Below are 20,128 nucleotides of genomic sequence, written 5' to 3'. Positions count from 1 at the left end.
ATGTGCTATTTTGATAATTACCGATGCCAGTGCCAGAAAATTACATATATGCCAGCACCTGTTTTCTTCTTGAACATCAAGAACTGCATCTTAGGGCATCTGTAATTGAGCTCAATGCAGTTTTGGGTACTCCTCATGGAAATGGAGGCCAAGGGGGGCTAAGTAAATCTCCTCAGAGAATTATTAACCTTTTTCAATATTAAACAAAGCTCTTTATAGTGATAGTTTAATTAGGATGCTTGATTATGGGGCAAGAGTGCCTAGACCTGGTTAACATACAATTCCAGAAACATATGCTATGATAGTTTTTGATTCCATCTGATTAAAAAAACACTCCCTGGTGAGGACCAGGAAAAGACAGGCTCCAAATTACAGCAAACCTCAGCACTCAGGACACAAACCCCATGGACTCTCACTTGCAGGGTGGAAAAGTGAGCTGTTTTCATTAAGGAACTTATTTTCACAGCTGTTACATTATTTTTAAATAGTTTTAATGCCACTATGCATATTAATTTCTTATTGCCTTCCCACGAGCTTACTACATTCATTATAATTATCACTTGCTAGAGCTGAGTCTCACATATATTTGATGCTATTTCCCTCTTCTGTTTGCTCTGCTCTAAATGTGTTTTCCTCTTCCAAATCATCCCCAACATCATGTCTTCTGGTCATGTGGATTATATTCCTGGTCATTTCAACTTGCAGGGGGAAGAGGTGAGGGGAAAGAGGGCAGCTTTCATTTTTCCAGCTTTGCCTTTACTCCTCTCCTCACATGGAATTGGTAGAGAATGTCAGTCAAGCCTATTCTGAGCCAGAGGTTTGATCATATTGGAAAATTTCACCTCCATTTAACTACACAAATACCTGCCCTTGACTTGACAATTGTCCATTGAGGTCATTGTGCTGTGATTTCATGTGATCAATTATGAGAGGGGACTTGGAGCTCTCAAAAAGCTCAGGCAAAACCCCTTCCTTTTCTCACAGCCTGGCTCACACTACTCAAGGAAAACACTGATAAGGAAGGGACTGTGCGACTGCAGGTTCAGCACCTGCTGGATATTTACTGATTGCTCTTTATGGGACAGTGTCACCCACTTACTGCTGTAGTGAACACCTTCACTTTGGAATAGAGGGCCTCCAAAGACTGATAGTGCTGCAAAGCCCTGTCCTCAAAACCAAAATCAGAAAGAAAAGGATTAGGAGGGCGAATTAAGGAAAAGAAACTCTCAAAACCAGCTACCCTCCTCTCCCAAGTTTCTACCCTTCATGAGTGCAACTTCCCTACTCAGTCACGTGAAGAAAGGCTCCTCTCACCTCATACTCCTCCTTGAAGCCGTAGCCCTGTCCCCTCTTCATCTGGGTGATGTGCTGCAGCAGGTCTGCCACTCGGATGGCAGGCTGGAACTGTCCCCGGGGGTAGGACATCTCCACGGGCTCGCAGCTGCGGTACGGGTGGGTCTGGATGGTCAGCGTGGGCTGGGCCAGCTCCCCATGGCTGCTGTCTGTCGGGGACACAGGAGGCAGAACAAGCTTTCAGCTACCTGGTATTTCCAGTTTCATCCTTTCTGTTTATTTAACAGCACCCCCCAGGCTGGTGAAGGCAAAAAGAAGTAAAGAAATGCATAGAAAACACAGGCTTATCTAAAATGCCACGAAGGACTAAATCACGCTTGAATATTTTTTTGCATCAAACAGACAAACCCAAAAAGACAGGGAGAGAGTGAACAGCCAGTCAGGCTAACAAGGATATGGCACATCAAGGGTGAGCTCCCCACAGCAACTCCAACAGAGCTACGTAGCTACTGTCTTCCCAAACCTGCAAAGAACATGGCTCAGAGATACACAGAGATGAGCAAGAGATCCAGGCAGGATTTGGGGTGTATAGCATGAGATAACTGAGAGGGACCCCAGAGAAGAGCAAGCAAATGATTAGCATTTCAAGTGAGTCAGGATGCTCAGGCAAAGTGAACTGCTCTGCTAGTTCAGGCCTAAAATTTTGTATGCCAATGACAAAGATGTAATATCATCAGGAAAAAAAACTAAACCAGCATAGAAACATAGTTATCTTATGTGCAGAAATTTAAATTTCAGATATGTCACCTTAATAGAAAAGCAGGTCATTTTGAAAGAAGTGGATTTAAAGCAATCTCTCACTATGCAGATGGAATTGCAACTTCATATCCCCAGCAAAACTGTATGCACAACAAAATATTCCCAGTGAACTAACAGAAAAGAAATAATAACTTCAATAACCAAACAATTGACTGTAACAATCTTTAACAACAGGAACTCAGACTAAATGAAAAATTCAACGACTTATCTAGCTGTCTAGAGCTGTCCAAATTTAAGTAGTTGGCCAAATATAGCACTGTTTTTTCCTAGGACTGCAGGGATCTGAGATGCTCAGCTCCTTTCACACATAAAACCTTCATCAATTCTTTCTGGCCTTACCCAAACCAAGGTATTAGCAAACAGAAAATGCACCTCCCTCAGATTGTTCACAAAACCCCCTTGAGCTTTCACACACAGGGTTTGTTTCTTACAGCAAGTTCTCGGACAAAGAGCTGAGACACCACCCCTTGAGAGCAACACTGAGGCCACCTTTTTAAAGGGATAAAGAATAAATAAATCAAATTGCAATTTCAGGGTAATTTCTGTGAGGCAGAAATAATCTTGGAATGCTCTTGTAAACATTGCTCTGCTTGCGAAACTACTGTGGTGTTTGGGCAGGGGCTGCCCATGTCTGTCCTGCAAAGGTGGGAAGGAACAGAGAGCTGAGGGCATCCCACTGTGTCCTCAGCACAGACATGACAAATAGCAATTCAGCTGGTTTATTATTAGATTAGGGGAAGATGTGAAAGCAGGGATATGCTCTGTTTGGTAGCTGCAGGACTGTGAGGAGATGGGAATGCCAGCAGTGGACACTGCTGCAGGGCAAGCTCATCACCAGTGGGACATCAACACGGCAGGGGGGTGAATTGTCAGAGATGCTGAACACAGCCTGCTCCTCCCAAATAAATTAGCACAGTGATCATCTGCTTTGAAAATTACACTCCTGAATTTCAGGATTTCTGAGTGCCAGGTTCTCATAAACACAGTCAATTCCCAGGACACTCAGATTTACAGAACTATGGCTCAAGCAAAGCAACCCTCAAACACAAAATGTGAATAAATTTGGGATTTAAGGAAGAGTAACATCCAAAGCATTTGTATAATCATCCCTAATGCTCTGACTAATGACAGTGTGAGAACTCTGAACAGAGGGAATTTCAAGGCTTATTAATTCCCCTAGTTGGATTCGCTTTCCCAGTGCATCTTTGCTCCCCTATTCCCTATTAACCTCCTGTAATGAAAAGGAGAAGATTTTTATCGCGGACCATTTCCGACAGACGTACTATGCTTAATTTTCCATCATTAGGTTTAATACAAACCCAATTTCACAATTGGCTTCTCTGAGGAACCTGCAAGTAATGCCACATTTTTATCAGCCCCAATTAAAAAACATTACGAGATCCCAATTCGAAAGGGAGTCTTAAAACTAATGTGTGGTTCTGGTGCTAATTCGGGCAGGGCACACGCAGAGCACAGGCGACTTGTAAAATGGAGCTCAGATCAGCCAGCTGCTTTGCAGGCAATTACTAATTTCTCTCTTCATCAGTTCCTTTAATTCTGGTGTACTTGGCTTTCTTCTCAGAGAGATGTGTCACAGGGAGAGGTAAAAGCCAGGAAAGTGGCTTGTTCTTTCCAGAATAACTTCCCTTAAGGTAGGCACTCATGGTGTGGAGGTGGGATTAGAAGAAGGTGCTCAGCAGCAAAGAGGGGTGTGTTTCTGGCCTTTGAGTCCATAGTGACAGCTGGTCTCTTTGGTCAATGAGATAAAAATTGGTACAAATCCCTCTGATTGTAGGAACAGCTCTTGCAGCACAGAAGCTCAGAATGGTTTGGGCATGGAAGGGACAATCTCATTTAAATATCCCAGGTTGCTCCAAGTCCTGTCCAACCTGGCCTTGGACACTTCCAGGGATCCAGGGACAGCCACATCTTCTCTGGGCACCCTGTGCCAGGGCCTCAGCACCACCACATGGAAGAATGCAAAGTGTGGTCTGTGGCAGCACCACGTGTGCCTCACTCAGCCAGGGTTTCTGCTTGAAGAAAAGCGTCACACAATGTGGGTCACCCCCTCTCCACCCTGGGACACACAGCTGAAACTGTTCAGGCCATCACCTCCTCCAGGCCTCTGTGACAAACACATCATGCACGGCACCTGTGCTGCCTGCAAAAACATCCCAACCCCAACAACAGCAGCAGCTCTGGACTCTCAGTTGCTCCCACCAGCATTTTATCTCGGCCAAGGAAGATGTAGAGGAGCTTTTTTGGGGACAAATTGCTGTGTGTGAGCTGAGCTTAACACTTCCATGTTCTGCTAATAAAGCCTGATGCAGGTTACACATTGTTCCCTCTCTATCTAATCACCCCACGAGTGTGGAGCTGAGCGCGGTAATGAGGCGCTCAGCGAGGCCCGCACCTCTCAGGATGTGTTTGCGGCAATTTTGTGAACAATCCAAAATGCAGGTGGGAGGGGAAGTGGCAGCAAACTAATCTCTCACTAGGATAGTCAACCAAAAGAGTCTTTGGAGGGCTAGCAAACAGGCTCTGCTTTTCCTTCTGTGTGCCACTATAACGCACATCTCATTCCTTTTGGCACCATTATTACTGGGAAAGACAACAAAGATTCCAGCAAAGTCAGGCTGCTGCTTTAATTGTTGCACTAAAGGCAAGTTAAAGTAATTTTCCACAGTCCCTTTTCTCTGTCTACTTCTCACAAACATTTCCCCAGTCCCCTGCAATGAGAATGACTTTGCAGGACAAATTGGCCAAGACTTTGCACTAAATTTTTGGCAGTGCCTGTAAAGCATGTGTGCCTTTGGTGAGTTTTCAGTGAGAAAAGCAATACAGAAAAATAATTGGGTTTTTTTTTTTTTTTTTAATGGGAAAGTTGCAGGAAATATTTCACTCTTAGAAACTACTACTTGTGGAGGATCACGCATCAGGTGTTTTTTAAAATTATATTTCATATGCACATTTATCCTAGTCATATGTCCTTGTGCTTTTGATAGGAACACACCCCACCGTATTTCACTGCATTCCATAGATGGAATACCATTCCAAGAAATAATTCAAATTAAAACATTTCAGGAGGTGGTGATTCCATTCTGACCCCTAAAATTGTGGCACTAGTTAATTACCCTTGCTGACTAAACATTTCTTAATTGCAATTTGATTTTGCTTAGCTTCGATTGCAGGCACTGAATCTTATTATACCTTCTGTTAGATTAAAGAGCCCTCTGAGCATTTGAAATCCTGACCCATGCAGGCACTGATCAAATCACTTCTTCAGTTTCTCTTTGATAAAGTAAATCAATTGAGTGCTTCTGAAGTCTCGTTAGGGCAGCCTGCTCAGGGCTCCGGCTCCTTCCTAGAACAATCTCCAATTTTCCACAGTTCTATTTGTGCAGCTGTAAATAAGGCAGGTATTCTGCATGTGGCTGGGAACATGCTGTTGATGACAGGGCTGCTTCTAATATCAGCAGCTTGTGACAGCAAAGGGTGTTGCCAGCTTGTTTGTAACCCTTTCAGTGCTGCTCTTACTCCCCATATTAAGATGTCCTTTGCCAACTAAGATGTTTTGATTCTGGAAGCTGGCATTCTCATGATCCCCCATCCCTGGAAGGTCCAAGGCCAGGTTGGACGGGGCTTGGAGCAGCCTGGTCTAGTGGAAAGTGTCCCTGCCCATGGCAGGGGGTGGAAGGAGATGAGCTTTAAAGTTCCTTCCAACCCAAAACATTCTGTGATCAGCTTGAGAGCTCACCTAACACCCTGAAATTTTGCAGAAGACAGTAAATTAGTGATTCCCTGTTTCTTACATAGCTTGGCTGATTGGGAAACTCTTCAGGTATCTCAGCTCACGTGTTTAGTGTGAAACTGCAGGTAAGCAAATGTAACAATGCTGACCTCACATATTCTCAACTTCTCCCTGCCTATGAAATGGTGCTTTTTGTGAATGTCTTTGCCGGGGAAATAATCATGAATTTGCTGAAATCAACCCTGAGGTCTTATTGTGCCAAGAAGTAACAGAGTCCAGCACACAGAGAGGAGCTGAAGCAGAGGTCACTTCAGTGGAATCTTTCCCCATCTGATGAGCAGCCCTGACAGTGAGTTATTATTGCTTGCCTGCTGCTACACCACCTTGTGTTCTGTACTTTTGTGCTTCTCAGACAAGTAAAATAAATATGTTTGCCTCCACAGAAAAACTGATGAACTTCTCCATAAATGTCACAGATAAGATGAAGAGCAGCTGAGAAATTAGATTGCCAGTGTGGAAGTGGCTCTGTATGATCAGAGCTCTGTGCAACATCCCAGTAAGGCTGCTGGGAGGGGTCCTGCTCACCCAGAGCACCTCTAGGGATTAAAGCTTTAGATGCTTTTCTAGAGATCATTTGTTTTGTAAACATTGTTAGACTGAGAATGGTTATCTGGGCATAGAGTATCATGTTGTCCCCTGACCAGAAAACTCACTCATGCCTCTCACAACTAAAAGCTGCACTCCCGTGTCTTCTTCTACACTGCAGAAGCTTCTCTCAAAACTTTTGCTTTAACATCCACAAATTCCTCCTGTGACTAAAATGACAGGGCTATCATATCTGCTTATATTTTTTATTCTCTTAGCCTTGGCAAGTGATAAGATGCGATACGACACCCTTTGCACAAAATAAATTATGTTTTGAGTGGTGTTTGTGATGGATTTAATTACACACAGAGCCAGTCTCTCCACACTAGAGCAAAGGCTGTCAATTCTTTGACATCTTCCAAGGGTGACTAGAGCATGGCTAATACCTCTTCCCCCTCCACCAGGGATATGGTACAAGATGAAAAATAATTTGCTTTTTTGTGTGTGTCAAGGCTTTATTATATGATAAATACCCAGCTCTAATATTCTATCTACAATACCAACAGAAGTATGGCAAAACACCATTTATCTAATGATATCAACTGAGCTCTGAAAGGGCACATTCCTTAACAAAGCCTTCTGACACCAGGCTTGACAGAGCACACAGGGTGCACCTTTCATTTCAAAGGCATGAAGAAGCCAGACATCCATAATTTTTTTAAACGTAAATAATTTTTTTTTACATATTCTAGAACTTTGTAAGAATTACTTGGTTAACACCAAGCATAAGAGTATTCTAATCTTATAAGAGCATTCTAATAAGAATATTAAAGCATTCTAATATTACAGGAGTATTCTTACTTAAGAGCATTCTGATCTCATAAAAATTATTACATACATTTTCTTCACAGGTAACATAGAAGAAAATCCTGTTAAAGGTGCAAAGAAGATGCTTTGGTGAGGTGGGCAATGACTTGGGATTATTTGGTAGAAATATAATTGTGAAGCTCTTTGGATGTGTGGAGCTTACCAAGCCAAATCTCTCTTTGCTTCCTTGGTGAAAAGAGGCTGCCAGACCAACCCACCTTCCAGAGACATTCAGCTACATCTGGAAACTTCAAAACACCACGTGAAACCACAAGCCACTAAAGACTGGAAGAAAGGGTTTTCCAATTCTGCAGGCAGGAAGAAATGTAAGATAAATTCAACTCAAGTCCCAGCCTACAAAGGTCTGAACCTTTGGTGTTCACTCTGCTCCTGGCCAAGCTCAGCATGGAGAAGTGCTGGGAAAACCTCTCCCACAGCTCCTTATTAGAGGCTGACTTGGCCTGGAAGGCTTCTGATGCATCTGAGCAGGTCAGCCATTGAATTTTTGAGCACCCACTGCATAAAAATCACTCATCCCACAGTAAAAAATCAGTGACAAAGGCACCTGCTAAAGCAGCAATATTGGATTTTTAACATCTTTGAGTCATTCAAGCCAGGTTGGGGGTGTACACACAGCAGACTGATTAGGGGTGGGCAAAAAAGCTACAGAAGTCTAAAATCCATGGAAAATTTCTATGTCTTTCTAAGCACAGCCAGTTTTTTGTCTGAGACTTTGTGTCAGAGAGCTCTCTCTGCCTGTTCTGCCCATCTGCAGGCACTAAAATCCCTGTCCTCTTGGGAGGGTAGAGACTCTTGTGAGGATCCTCATGAGCAGCTGGAGTAAGAACAAGGCTCAGTGTCCTTTCCTGCTGCCAGGAGATGCCAATGGATGCAAGGGAAGGGCATGCTGGTTCCCCTGCAGAGATCCCCTGATGACAGCTCCTGAACATCTTCAAGAGCTACTGGACACGGATCTTTTCCCCAAAAATAATCTCTAAGGCTGTGCTACCTCATCTTCAAGTGGAAATCTACCTCATGTATTTTTTAGTGTTAGATATTCCCTTCTCTAGTAAAGATGTTTGAGCAAAACATTTAAAATCCAGAGTTGTCCACAATTGGAAGAGAAAGTAACTTCACTAAAAACACGCATTAACAGAAAAATATTAATCAGGAATTGGGATAGAAGTAAATCCCAAAATTCCTGTATCTTACATGTCACAGCCAAGCCTAGGGAGCCATGCAGTACTGCAAATATAGAACATTTATTAGCAGAAAGCATAATAGATGGGAACAAACAGTACTGAATTGCAGGTACAGATATTGGTAGTGGGATGACTAATCCCTTTTCAAGATATGTTTTTCTTCCCTGGGAATTAATATTAATAAACATCAAAAATTAAACTTATTTTGCTCATACAGCAACATCTAACATCTGATGGATTTGTCTGAGAAACCAGAACACCAAGGTTTTAATTTGTCTGCAAGTCACAAGACAGAAATTTCTCCAATGTTAGAGGCTGTTTCACAGGCTGTTAAATTCAGGTGGAACTGGGACAGTGACCAGTCTGTGTAATTCATGTCTTAAAAGTGCTCTGTACTTAACTTCCCATGTGGAAAACAGGGATATCAATCCTTACACAGATATAGTGCTTAGTAGAAATTTGAAATATTTTTGAATACATAAGCACAAGGCTGATTAGATTCCTATTTCCTCTTTTTCATCTATAAAATTTGGTGGTTTAAAAGTTTTGGGGGCTTTTGGTGTGACAGGAGAAGCACAGAGGGAACCTGTTCATTGCTGCTTGAGCTTCAGAGTAGCAAGAGTGCAGTTCACACCTTAATTCCATCAGGGCAAAGGGGGTAAACAGCTCCCCCAAAGAATGGCCAGGCTTTCCCAGATGCCAAACAGCAGACTGAGAGAGTTTGGTATCAAACTGCAAGTCAGGGCCTTGCTTCTAAAGCACAGCCAAAAAAGAAACCTGCCTTTAGGCTTTTCTGTTGATGACACTGAGCCTCAGGGAAATGAGAGCAAACCTCCTGGGAAATGGACACCTTTCCTTCCTGCCCCATTCAGAGGCCCCATTCCTTGCCATCAGCATTTTGGCAGGCAGCAGGATGGATGTGTGTGTTGTGGCAGCCCCTCCAAGCCTCTGTGCCAAGTGACAACCAAGGAACAGCCACTGGATGTCATTTCTTCCTGTCCTAACTGTGGCCCTTCCCCCTGTTCTGAGTGATGTTTGAAGCAGTGACAGCAGATTACTGTGTCTGGAAGGAACATTTATTGTAGATAATCCAAAATGATAAATCCCACTGGCTAGATTCTGATCAGCCACACATCATCTTTCTGCTCCATAGCAGAGTAATTCATAAATCAGAGAATCACAGAGGTTTGGGTGAGAAGGGAGCTCAAAGACCATCCAGTGCCACCTCTGCCATGGGCAGGGACACCTTCCACTGTCCCAGGATGCTCCAAGCCACATCCAACCTGGCCTTGGGCACTTCCAGGGATCCAGGGGCAGCCCCAGCTGCTCTGGGCATCCTGTGCCAGGGCCTCAGCCCCCTCACAGGGGAGAATTTCTTTCTGATACCTTATAGAGGCACAGAGCAGCCTCTGCCTCTCAGGACCTTTGTTATCCTCTCAAATCCATACCTGAGTGCCTGAAAGATTTAGCATTTAACTCTCAGCATACACAGAATCAGGTGGAGCCAGTTCCCAAAACCCAGCCAGGAATTTCTCCAAATAACCTTTATACATGCAACTTCACCCAGAACTGCAGGCTCCCACCTGCTGCAGACATGCAAATCCTCACTTAAATTTGCAACCCCTGAGGCAGGTCCAGCCGAGCCTCACACACAGCACAGAGGGGTGTTTTTAAATGGAAACAGGATAATTCACACTAGATACAAAGACAAAACTTTCTATAAAAAGGCTGGGACACTGGCACAGGTTGCCCAGAGGGGTGGAAGATGCCCCATGCTGGAAACCTTCCAGGTCAGGCTGGATGGGGCTCTGAGCAATCTGGTCTATAGGAAAGTGTTCCTGCCCATGGCATAGAGAGCTTTCAAAGATCCCTTCCAACCCAAACTGTTCAGTGACTCTGTGCCAGCTGCACAGGCACAACCAGCTGCAGGGTCAGAACCAAGCCTAAGGCAAGGCAGCGCGTGGGAAAGGGGCCCAGAACCCCAAATCTCATTGACAAAAGAAACAACATGTACTTGAAAAAATGAGTAAACCTTAATTTTTGATTTTTTTTTTCCTTTGAAAGCAATTAACAGCAATAACAAAACGTGAATGAAACAACAGTTTTCTGATTAACACACGAGCACGGGAATAATTCTGATTTTGGAAGCCAAGTCCTTTGGGGTGTTATTTTCATGACACAAAGAGTGTGTTTGCTCTCCAGCTCAGCCCAGCACACCATACCTGTCCTCTTACCTAACAGCGTGGTCGATGGGACGGTGTCTGATGAAACTTTGAGATGGAATTCCGTTCACCCACACGACAGGGATCAATGGAAATCAACAGAGGATCAACAGGAAAAGAAAAGTTACAGAAAATGAAAACAAGGTTAGCTGTGTCTCACACTCAGAAGCCTCGGTCTGTTATAGGTTATATTGGGTAACGTACAAAAGCAAAGAAAATTTAGGAATGAAAGAAAAGTCTGGCACTAGTACCTGAGTAGTAGGAATTCAACATAGATTTGCTCTGAAGGGTTTTGCTTTGGACAGAAAATGAACAAGGAGAGGGTGATGCTAGGTAGGAAAGACATAAGGAAAAGACTTTAGACATATATTAAGAGAGAGAAAGAGAACAGGGAGAATGTTCCTCAAAGAACACAGTAATATGGGATATATAAGGCTTATCAAAATGAATTATATTTTTCATTTCAACATGCATATTACATTTATTACATTGTCATCATGATGGATTTTCTTTAATATAAGCACTCCAGACCCCAAATATAGGATTATAGTTACTGTAAATCAATGTGTTCCTAAATAGGATACACACAGAGCTACACTCATAGGTCTATATTCTAAATGTTCTTTTTTTTTTAACCAAAGGAGCAAACTTAGGGTTTTGTCTCTAAGAGGAAATTCCTCAAAAATTACCCCCAAAATACAAACTACAGAGAATCAGTATTGACAGTAAAATAAACCTACTCAAACACAATGTACCACAAAAATACACAGGTGGGGTAGCAATTTTTTGGTTAAAACATTACAACATTACAAGGGACTTGTTCTTCAACCCAGGATTGTTCATAGCAAATCCTATAATCCCTTCCCCTGTGACCTGGGTTCTGTCAGCAGGACAAAAATCCTTGCCTTCTCCCATTACAGCATTAACTTTTTCTGGACAAGAATCCACAAATTTCCATATTAATAAAATATTTTTTAAAGGAGGAAGGGCTCAACATCTTCGTGGTAGATTCTTGTCTTGATAGTAAATTTATGAGGCTGGTTTATACCTACAGCAGCAAACATGCACATTCTTATGGTAATCCATCACTTTTGAAGGCATATTCTTTTGTTATCACTCTGCATTCACTCCCAGAGTTACAGGCATTTATATATCTCCTCCTCAGAATGTTGGGAAACAAGCTAATACAAATCTCAGTACATCAGAAAGATGACAACAGATAACACAGGAAAAACTATTCCATAGCCCAACAGAAGTAGATAAAACTCAGTGTACATCAAAGTAATTTCAGAAGCAATTTTTTGTATCTATGGAGCAAACACTGCTTAAAAAATTCAAGTTATTCTGTGGGGACACCCAAAGAAGTCACTGGTCTAGGGAGTTCCATAAAGTCAGAATTACCTCCTGAGCAGGTTATAATCATCTCGTTAATGAACTCGCTCTTTTCTGCATTCTCACCCCTTATTTTCAGACCTACATGACTTGGAAACACATTAAAACAATCAAATTCCTCACACTTTGGTCTGCTGCCTTAAGTCGTGAAGTTCTTCTGCTTTGGGGCCTCTTGCCCTTTTGTCAGCCTAAATCAGACCCTTCTCACCACACTTAGGACGTGGCCACGTTTCACATAATATCAAATAAGATCTAAACAGAGCAATTGGTTTGCCCGGTGTCACAGGGCAAGGCCACACGCAGGGCTTGGGGCAGGACTCAAGTTTTTTGGAATTTGGGTGTATAAAAGAACTCCTAGGGCCATACTGCCTTTCCAGAGCTGCTGAGGATGAATTTCCAGATAAACACCTCATGTCAGTGGGTTTGATTAAAGATGCTACCAACTGAGGTCTATGACATGAATTGTGTTTGTGACACAGGGATGTGACTTTTAGATTCAGATTTAAAAAGAGGGGAAAAACCCCAAACAAACCCAAACAAAACCAAGAAAAAAACTAACCCAAAACCAAAACAAATTAAAAACGAAACCAAAAAATAAAACCAAAACTTGAATCCCCCAAACCCCACAATCACAAAAGAGAAGTTTCTTAAAACTTTGGAGAACTTGTTCCTGAAATCAGTCAGGTTGTATAATGAGATGTATACACAGGGCTGCTTTCTAACTAGCATTTCTCACAGGCATTTGGGTCTGTAATCAAAGGAAACATGTCCAGAGAGGATTTCACATCAGAGTAGAGATTAAGACTTGATTAAAAATTCTCTTTGTGCTCCCTGGAGTGGCACGTGAGGCCACACAGATCCCTCCAGTCATGCAGAGTGGTGAAGGCTCCTTCCTATTCTGAAAATTATTCTTTAATTTTTATAATATTTCCTAAACTAGCAAATCCCTCAAAAATCCCATGGAAGCCAGTAAAATGGAATTTAATACATTTTCCTTTTATGCCTTTGATAAAATGTGGGTTTGTATTTTATTTTTAAATTATTTAAAGAATTTTTTTACTAAAGGAAATCTCATGTCCACGACCCTACAAGTCCTTAGACTGCATTTGGCAGGTCACCTAATTAGGAGTGAAAATTATCCACGGGGCAGGAGTAAGAACTACATCTTGCTGTGCTTGCCTTTTGCGAAGACCTTTACATCTTACTGATCATAAAATCATGGAGGATTGTAGAAAGGTGTTTTGATGTTTCTTGGTACAAATGGATCCCTTAAATCCTGGGTGCCATTTGCCTACACCTCCCTCTCATCTTCCTGTTCTCGTAAGTGAAATCACACTGACTTGGTAACTTGTGGTAGTGGTTCCTGCTGCAGAACTCAGTTCCCCCACTTCCAGAATGCTCTGCCTGAAGCATTAAAGCCACTCCTTCACCTGTGTCCCTCCTGCAGGGTGTCTGGAGAGCTGTCTGCCCCCAAACTGAGATGTCACACAGGTAAAGCACACCTTAATAAATCAGTCTCCAGCAAAACTGGCTGCATTTTGATGGGTTAAATCCTCAGAATCCAACAGCTCCTGCCAGAACCCCTGCAGGGATATCAGGATGGCTCTGCTGGGGATAGGGAATTCTCCTGGACAAGGCTGGTCCATGGCACCTGAGCACTGCAAAGCCAGAAGAGCAGTTTCTTTGTGCAGAGCACATCAGTGCATCCCTGCTGAGCTGATCCACTGCTGCTCATCCCATCACTGCCAAACTGTCCGTGATTTCTGCAGGGTCACAACCCCCTGCACACCCTTCTGGTCAGTGCAGACACTGGGGGGCTAATTTAGGTCCACTTTGTTTCCCATTTCCCATCTTGTTTCATAATAACCCTGCCCTGAGCCAGTGTCTACATTTGACTCTGCTGCTTCCCAACATTCCTGCACTCCAGGGAGCTGCTCAGCCACTGCCAGGCCCATCACCTGCCTCTCATGGAGTTGGGATATATTGAGATCTTAAAAAAGCCCAAGATATTTGAGAAAATGACCAGCTGTGATTGTTCATAATCCCCATGTGAAAGCAGACAAGTTGGAACAGCCACAGACCAATCTGTGTTTCACCAACCACCTTCTCTGGTTCTGTGGAGTGTCAGAGACAGAGGCTGAGTCCAAAAAAATCTCTTTAATTTCAACACCTGTATGTATCAGTGAGAATCCTGCCAGGATTAAAACTAACACTGCAGAATGGAAAGAGGGATGAGGGGCTTTGCTTCAGGCCAAGAAAAAGAAATGCCCAATTCTCTTCCTCTTTTCAGCAAGACCTGAGGTCTGGATGCCTCAACAGAAAACAAGGGGCTGATAAGAAGGAGGGCAGCTGTTCATTCTTTATCTTCCTCATGGTGCAGAGCATTAGGCAGCACCCACGAAAGTGGGATTTTTAAACCTAACTGATTTAGAAAATAGTCCTGTGTGGTGGCAGGGCAGGGAGTCAGGGTAAGGAACAGCAGGAGGATGGACAGGACTCACCCAGGAGCAGACCAGTGGCCAACTGGAGAGAGCATGGGAAGAGGAAAGCTTCTGTAGGCACCCACTGAATTTGTTCTGTCTGAAAAGTTATCAGAATTATTGTGACAGAAACTGAAAGCTGGGTGCAAGGACACAAGCCCTGCAAGGCCATGGCATTCTGCAGGTAAAGTTGCCTGCAAGTCGTTCAATAACTGAGGGATCCTACTTAGCTAATTGTCTTGTTCTGTGTGATTGCTTTTGTGAGCTGGCAAGGTGATCCTGGCATTGAAAACAACTTTGCTTCTCTTGGTGGGCTCTTCTTCCAAAAGGAGAGGGCATTTCCACCTCCCTGCTGCAGCCAGCTCAGGCTCCAGAGCTGAGGGCAGGATGGAGAGGGTGACTGCCCACCATGGGGTGCTGTAAATGCTATTTACTGTTGGCAGGCAAAAAAAAAAAAAAAACCAATTTAAGAAGGAATCGGACTGCTGCTTAAGACAGTTGATTTCAACAGCTCTGGTGGATAAACGCTGTAAAACTCTATTAGTTAGCAGGAAGGTTAAGAAATAATCCTATTATGTTATTCCAAAGTAGGCCTGTATAGAACCCACAAGTATTAAACTTCATTAAGGCAATTTGTTTTATTTTTCTTTTCAAGGAATTCTTTTACCCATAAAATTCCTGTATCAGCATGTGCACACTACTGCACAGAACTTACCTCCAACACCTCAGCATCCCGGACTTGGCAGTAAAAAATTTGGAGAAATCATGAAGGTTTATTGATAATTCTTTCTCATAGATATAAAGAGGGGAAAAAAAACATCCACCCATGACTGACTCAGGTTATAGGGGAAGGCAGTGATAAAATCTGTAGAGATGTCAGACAAGTAAACATCCAACTAATTGAAAAAATTGAAAACCTGGAGTGCTGTTTCTTTACAAAACTTGATACATCATATTTTCTACAGTTACCATTTCAAGCAAATGACTCAGCTGTTTTAATTAGTCTGTCAAAATAACAAGGATGGGAGGGGGAAAGATGAGGTCACATTTCAAGCTTGTCTCTTTTCTAATTTTCTGGTTGGAAAAAGAATCCCCACACTTTGAGAAGCCCAGATTCTGAGGGAAGTGTCAAACACTTGACTTTCCCCACACTCCAGCCAAGCTGCCTCTGCTGTTTTGGGGATGGCTGATACAACACTGTCTGCTGCTCTCCTGGCCTTCAGAGATAGGAACCCCACAGAACTCTTGCTGCCTCCTTAGGACAGAGCTACTCAGCACCTGAGAAAATTAGATCTTGACTGAAGTCAATTTAATATCAGAGAAAAGTGTTCCCTGCCAACCTTGGCTGTCCCACACTCCTATTTATCCATCTCACAGGTGTGTTACACAAAGTGGCAGTAGCAGCACATGCAGATGCAATTTGACACGACCTGCAGAGAGGCAAAGGAAGAATTCACTCAACCTGTCCCACTCAGGTTCAGATTACAGGGGGAGGTTTCAATGATAAACCACATTTTCTATCTTCCATTTTACTAATTGGGGGAAAAAACCCTTCTCTAAAGATGCTTAATAAAGACAAGAGTTGTAGTACACACTTGAGTTTCAGAGCTGTCCCTTGTCCAAACTAACAGGCTGAATGTCAAAAGAAGGAGTGACATGCCCATAGTGTCTAAGTTTCAATTTATTTAATACGAAAAAATTTACAAATCCACCATGCAATCCACCATGCACTCAGCCTGGAGCTAGTGAGGCTAAAGTAGGAGTTGGTGCTGCTTTACCCACAAAACTCTTAGCTACAGAGGTCTGAGTGGTTTACAAATGTTAACTAAGATCAGTTTTACTGAATCCATGTGAAGAATAAACCGAGGACACAGACAAAGGAAGAAATGCTGCTTTCCATTCCAGTCCTCCAGCCAGGAGACTAGGCCTTCTTTCATAACAATTTCATATGGAAAATGTTTTTTCATCCCACAAGACAGCTAAGGGATTTGACTCTTTTACTCACAAAGGAAAAGTATTTCTAAACAACAAATAAACATGTGCCTCTTATTGTGATGCAGTTATTAGAACAGGCTTTACAAATTATTCTCAGTAGATTTGGACCCAGGGGATTGTTCTCCACCTGTCTGACAGTGAAACCAGGGGCAGTATCAGAGACATTCCAGATTTCTATGGAGCTTTTGCAACAATCTCTCTCACTGCCATTCCTAACTCCTCAACACTGTGCCCAAAGGAATAGGTCCTTTTAAGAACCTAGAGCTCTCCAAGGGGGTCATATCCATTGCAAGCAAGTTAAACTTACTGAATCCATTAACATCTTGGCAGCTGGAAGAAAAAGCTTCTTCATTGTGAACAGCACTGAGTTTGGTGGAGGTCTTGTCAGAAGCAGCCACAGGACCCATCTCCCTCTGCGTGCTGGTCTGAGTCTCCTTCTGCTTCTTGGCTAGCTTCCTTTGGGTGGTTTGGAGAGGGGAGAAAGCAAGGTCAGTTTGCCCTCGTTAAAAGCAAAGCAATGGCAAAATATTTTGACAAAATTACCCCACTTGGTCAGACATGCAAGGCATGTGACAAACCGCCTGCCTGAAAACCCCACAGGTTCTTAATGCAGCTTCTGGAGCACGATAAATATCGTGATACCAGCCTGGAGCTCTCCCTCCCCGTCACTCATCTGGCACAAACCTGCATCACCCCAGCAGTGGGAGTGCTACCTCAGCCTTGGAGAGGTGCAATATGTCCAAACCCTGGAGCAGGTGCCTTGGAGAGGGTGGAACAGGTCCAGCCCCCAGAGCAGGAGCCGCGTGCTCCAGGAGGAGCAGAGGGCTTGGGATGGGAGCACTGCTCACTCCAGGGGACCAGGACATCTGCATCCATCCCATGGGATGCTCTTTGAGGGAGTGTGAGACCTGGCTCTGTGCCACCTGAGAGCTGGAGCAGAGTTCTGTCCTGTCCCCAGCACAGCCATGAGGGCAGCAGCCTCCTGAGTCCTGACACATCCTGGAACTGCTCTGGGATCCCCAGCCAGGGAAGGGTGGGGCACACTGAAGGTTGAGGTTCTTTTAGCAATGTCCAAATGGCCCTGTTCCAGGAAAATGGGTCTTTTCTTGTTTTGAGGAGACAGCAAAAACTTTGTCAAAAGCAGCAAGGCTGCTTGCTCTGAAAACAGTAACAAAGCTGAGAACATAAGAGGCTCCTCTTTTGCAAACACAGAGCATAATAAAATGAGGAGAAGCAGGAAAAGTGAGCTGCTAAGCTTCCACTGACATTTGACTGCCCTGTGCTTCATTCGTATCAGAGAGCAAAACCCTTTAAAAATGAATGTGTGACATTCTACAATCCATACCTTGAAAAAATATCACAAAAATCCCTAGCACCAGCAAAGAACTTTGCTTACACCACTTCCCTAGATAAGAAAATAAAATAAAAGGGAGAAAAACAGATTACTGTAAGAAGGAGCTTTAGTTTTCTTTCTCTTCTCCAACTCAAAGAAGAAAAAAAATCCTAACAACTAAATCATTTTGCAAAGAGGTTTTTCTTCTCTGAAACAACATGCTTATGGTAAGTACTACCCATCTTTTAAACTTAATTAGATTCAAAAAAGAAAAAAAGGTACTCCTTCCAACATAGTCTAACAGGCTCTATTTATGCTCAGAACATGTCAGAGTGGCATTTACAGGGAAGTTTCAAGCACATAGCTGAGCCCCAGCCTTCAGGAGATGGGCAGCTTGGCCACTTATACTTGTTTGGAAAGAAGGGTCAGAGTGAGCTAAATCCTTTGCCTGTGTCTGTGGGAAAAGCCTGTTTTAAAGAAAGATAATCAGATCAGGAGAGCACAGATTTATGGAAAAAAACTTGGATGTTTGCTGCAAACTTCTGAACAAACACATGTATTTCATCTGCTCAGCCAGTTGGAGTTCAGCCATTTACAGTTGGTGGTTCCAATCCAAGCCTAGAGCTGTTCAAATTGGGTCCATCATCCCAGGGGGCTTCCTCAGATCTCCCCAAACCCCCGTGGTGTATCCACTTGTGCAGATGAAGATGCAAAGAGGGGAGCAGTCCTTGAGTGATGAAGCAAAAAGCTGGCATTTAATGATGTTAAAAGCTTTGCTTCCAGTGTTCAGCAGCATTGGCACAGCCAGATTTAGTAACCATGAGCTGCAGACATGGGAGCCCCTGTTTTTTTTTGTGTTGTGGTACCGGTGGTAACTAAAATAACCTTGAAGTGTGTTAACCCTGCCATGCGGATCTTTTAATCCTGATGGTTTGCTAATCGTACATGCCTGTGTGAATTCCTTGGAAACAAGAATTAAAATAACTCAGTGGGAAACACTAATCCAAAATGCAGAAGTCCTTAATAAAAAGCACTCTGGACTGCTGGGGTGAGCCACTACAGACCATGACTCCAATGGTTGAAAATGGTGAGTCAAAAGGGGCGACTTCCTCATTCAACATAAGTTAAATTATTTGTGGCAATAATTATCTGTAAGTCCCCATTGCCTGGTATCTTTTCAGAAATACCAACAAGCTACAAAGAGCAGGAATTGGCAAACTTGCTTTGTCTTTGAGTGAATGAGTAACAACATTTCTGCATGTCCTAGGCAGGAAAAAAATAACCCCAAACCCAAGCCCCTTAGTCCCCAAAGGCCTGCTTACAAAAGCCCTATGCAAAGGAGTTCTACCTGGTCCTGTAGAAGACAGAGAGGCCCCTAAAACATTGGCTTGAATGCCTAAAAAGAAAAGGTGACATGAGTTTAAAGTTCTCAATCTACCTCGCACACACAACCCAGGTCTGCATCTGACAACGCTACAATTTTCTTTCCACAGCGCCTTATCAGTTTCCACCTTTCTCCCTCTCTGTTCCAAGAATGTAAAAATTCTTCATCTAAATTTAGAGGGAAAAGGAAGACAGATCTCTTTTGAGGATTTCAGAGCTAAGCTTGCCAGACACATCAAGGGGCTCTCAGTTTCTAAACGTGCCTTTTCTGCTGCCGTTCTGTGTCTGGAGAGAGTGGCAGCACAGGACTAAGCCTATTTGGTCCTTACCATCATTATAATTCATAGAAAAGATTAGAAAATCAAATGACTAGCACTTTCCAGAATGTTAGGGATGTGACTTAAAACCCACAGCTAGGTAGAGGTTTATTTCCCAGCACGTCAAAATGCCTTTTGGAAATGGAAAAGCATTTATCTAGAAATGCTGTTTCCAAAAATAGGGCGCTCCAAGAGATCTCTGTGAATCACTGACAAGTCACACCGGTGACATGGCTCCCGCTGTCCCCTCTGCCCTGCACAGAGCCACTGCAACACCCCAACAAAACTGCTCTGGGAGCATCAGTGTCAGGCATGGGCTGGCTGCGTGCCCAGAGTGTCCCCAGCAGAGCTGACACCCCTCATGGAGCAGACACTTCCCCACTCATGCAATATGCAGCTGAAAAGGGGAGGAAATAAAGGACCAGGCAGATATTGGGAAGAAGAGTCTGATACAATCAACACAGAATGTCAGGATGTGAATAAAAATGA

General features: G+C 43.3%; 1 protein-coding gene across 1 annotated transcript in view; it reads right to left on the bottom strand.

Annotated features, from left to right (window-relative positions):
• PTPRT (protein tyrosine phosphatase receptor type T) overlaps window positions 1-20,128 on the bottom strand; it is a 443,055-nt gene that overhangs the window by 36,629 nt on the left and 386,298 nt on the right. The window contains exons 17-19 of the mRNA XM_041419248.1: window positions 16,914-17,062; window positions 14,155-14,157; window positions 1,315-1,502 (exon numbers count right to left, since the gene is read on the bottom strand). Of these exons, the coding sequence (XP_041275182.1) occupies window positions 1,315-1,502; window positions 14,155-14,157; window positions 16,914-17,062 (340 nt within the window). The remainder of the gene's footprint in view (window positions 1-1,314; window positions 1,503-14,154; window positions 14,158-16,913; window positions 17,063-20,128) is intronic.

Source organism: Onychostruthus taczanowskii, unplaced genomic scaffold, assembly GCF_017590055.1.
Source record: "Onychostruthus taczanowskii isolate IOZ18803 unplaced genomic scaffold, ASM1759005v1 scaffold60, whole genome shotgun sequence".
Taxonomy (NCBI): Eukaryota; Metazoa; Chordata; class Aves; order Passeriformes; family Passeridae; genus Onychostruthus; species Onychostruthus taczanowskii.
Note: the sequence above shows the minus strand (reverse complement) of the source record. Positions and strands in the feature narration are given on the sequence as shown.